This window comes from Rhinopithecus bieti, unplaced genomic scaffold (assembly GCF_001698545.2).
Source record: "Rhinopithecus bieti isolate Rb0 unplaced genomic scaffold, ASM169854v2 scaffold_17234, whole genome shotgun sequence".
Taxonomy (NCBI): Eukaryota; Metazoa; Chordata; class Mammalia; order Primates; family Cercopithecidae; genus Rhinopithecus; species Rhinopithecus bieti.
The window spans coordinates 1-2658 of record NW_016848871.1 but is presented as its reverse complement, the minus strand read 5'-3'; the positions used below and the strand labels follow the sequence as shown (position 1 = coordinate 2658).

Below are 2658 nucleotides of genomic sequence, written 5' to 3'. Positions count from 1 at the left end.
TTCCTTTCCTTTCCTTTCCTTCTTTTTTTCTTTCTTTCTTTCTTTTTTTCTTTCTTTTCTTTTCTTTTCTTTTCTTTTTTTGAGACAGAGTCTCACTTTGTCGCTCAGGCTAGAGTGCAGTGGCGGGATCTTGGCTCACTGCAAGCTCTGCCTCCTGGTTTCACCCCATTCTCCTGCCTCAGCCTCCCGAGTAGTCGGGACTACAGGTGCCCACCACCACGACTGGCCAATTTTTTCATAATTTTAGTAGAGACGGGGTTTCACTGTGTTAGCCAGGATGGTCCAGATCCCCTGACCTCGTGATCTGCCTGCCTCAGCCTCCCAAAGTGCTAGGATTACAGGCGTGAGCCAGCGCGCCTGGCCAAGAATGTTCTTTCAGAGGAAATCAGCGTGCTGTTGGGAAGGCCTTGAGGATGGGTGCTGGCCAGGTCAAAGAGCAGACACCGCTGAATGATACGGAAATGGGTGGAAGTGGGTCAGGTGCAGTGGCTTATGCCTGTAATCCCAGCACTTTGGGAGGCCCAGGTGGGTGGATTGCTTGTGCCCAGGAATTTCAGACCAGCCTGGATAACATAGCAAAACCCTGTCTCTACTAAAAATACAAAAACCTAGGTGGGAGGATCAGCTGAGCCTGAGGAGGCCGAGGCTGCAGTAAGCTGTGATTGTGCCACTGCACTCCAGCCTGGGTGACAGAGTGACACCCCGTCTCAAAAAAAAAAAAAGAGAAATGGGTAGAAGTTAAAGTTTCCGGAAGTCTGAACCTTCTCTCCATCCCCGCTTCCCAGAGGTGATGGTGGGTATGGGCTACACACGGGAAGAAATCAAAGAGGCCTTGACCAGCCAGAAGTACAATGAAGTGACCGCCACCTACCTCCTGCTGGGCAGGAAGACTGAGGTCAGTGGGCGCCAGGGGCCCTTGGGAATGCATGATGCCTGGGTGGAGGGACTTGGGGTGCAGAAGAGCCTCATCTGTCATCCTCTCACAGGAGGGTGGGGACCGGGGCGCCCCAGGGCTGGCCCTGGCACGGGTGCGGGCGCCCAGCGACACCACCAATGGAACAAGTTCCAGCAAAGGCACCAGCCACAGCAAAGGGCAGCGGAGTTCCTCTTCCACCTACCACCGTCAGCGCAGGCACAGCGATTTCTGTGAGTATCAACCCCACGCCCTCACGCGCCCTCCTCCTCCCCAAGGCCCAGACTTACAGTTATGTCAAGGTTCTCTGATTGGCAAGCAACAGAAACCCACTGGAGCTAACTGCAGAGAGGGAGGAATGTCTTATAAAGACACAGGGCATTGCACGGAACTTGGAGGCAGGAGTGCACAGCCAGGCTCAGGAAGGGATTAAAACCGGAAAAGCAGCCGGACCCAGAGCAGACACTCTGTCCTGCTTCCTCTCTGCTTGTGTGGTTTTTCCTTTGTCTCTTATTTATCTCATCCTATCTTTTTTCCTGATCTCATAGCTCCCCGATTTTTTTTTTTTTTTTTTTGGAGATGGAGTCTCACTCTGTTGCCCAGGCTGGAGTGCAGTGGTATGATCTTGGCTCACTGCACCCTTTGCCATCCGAGTTCAAGTGATTCTCCTGCCTCAGCCTCTTGAGTAGCTGGGATTACAGGTGCCTGCCATAGTACCCAGCCAATTTTGTATTTTCAGTAGAGATGGGGTTTCACCATGGTGGCCAGGCTGGTCTTAAACTCCTGACTTCATGACCCACCCTCGGCCTCCCAAAATGCTGGGATTACAGGTGTTAGCCACCGTGCCCAGCCTTTTTTTTCTTTTTTTTTTTGAGACAGAGTCTCACTCTGTATCCCAGGCTGGAGTGCGGTGTCGTGATCTTGGCTCACTGCAACCTCTGCCTCCCGGGTTCAAGCTATTCTTGTGCCTCAGGCTCCTGAGTAGACGGGATTATAGGCACCTGCCACCACACCTGGCTAATTTTGTGTTTTAGTAGAGAAGGGTTTCACCACGTTGGCCAGGCTGCTCTTGTACTCCTGACCTCATGATCTGCCTACCTCAGCCTCCCAATGTGCTGGGATTACAGGCGTGAGCCACTGCACCTTGCCCCGATTTCTTGCCTTAGAGACCAGTCCAAATGGCAGCTGGAATTTCTTTGGTCCAGGATGGAGCTCTGATATCAGAGTCCAGTTTGAATTAATCCACTGTAACTGGGGCACAGGAGGACACATTGTACAAAGTGGCTGCTGAGAGCCTGCCGTCTGGCTTTGCCTCCACACTGAAGTGAAGGAGGCTCTTCCTAGTGGAAGAGGGCTGGGCAGACAGCTGATTATACCCCACATTCTGCTACTGACAGACATCTCATCTGCTGCAGAAAATTAAGAGAGAGTCTGAGTTTAAATCTGGGCCGGGCCGGGCGCGGTGGCTCAAGCCTGTAATCCCAGCACTTTGGGAGGCCAAGACGGGCGGATCACGAGGTCAGCAGATCGAGACCATCCTGGCTAACACGGTGAAACCCCGTCTGTACTAAAAAATACAAAAAAACTAGCTGGGCGAGGTGGCGGGTGCCTGTAGTCCCAGCTACTCAGGAGGCTGAGGCAGGAGAATGGCATAAACCCGGGAAGCGGAGCTTGCATTGAGCCAAAATCCGGCCACTGCACTCCAGCCTGGGCGACAGAGCAAGACTCCGTCTCATAAATAAATA

The 2658-nt window shown here is 52.7% G+C and overlaps 1 protein-coding gene across 1 annotated transcript; it reads left to right on the top strand.

Annotated features, from left to right (window-relative positions):
- Positions 1 to 740: 740 nt before the first annotated feature.
- LOC108525196 (MAP/microtubule affinity-regulating kinase 4-like) lies at positions 741 to 1377 on the top strand. Its single transcript, XM_017866250.1, has 2 exons — positions 741 to 895; positions 987 to 1377. The coding sequence occupies exons 1-2, from the start codon at positions 791 to 793 to the stop codon at positions 1344 to 1346; spliced, it is 465 nt and encodes a 154-aa protein (XP_017721739.1). The 5' UTR covers positions 741 to 790; the 3' UTR covers positions 1347 to 1377.
- The last annotated feature ends 1281 nt before the right edge of the window (positions 1378 to 2658 follow it).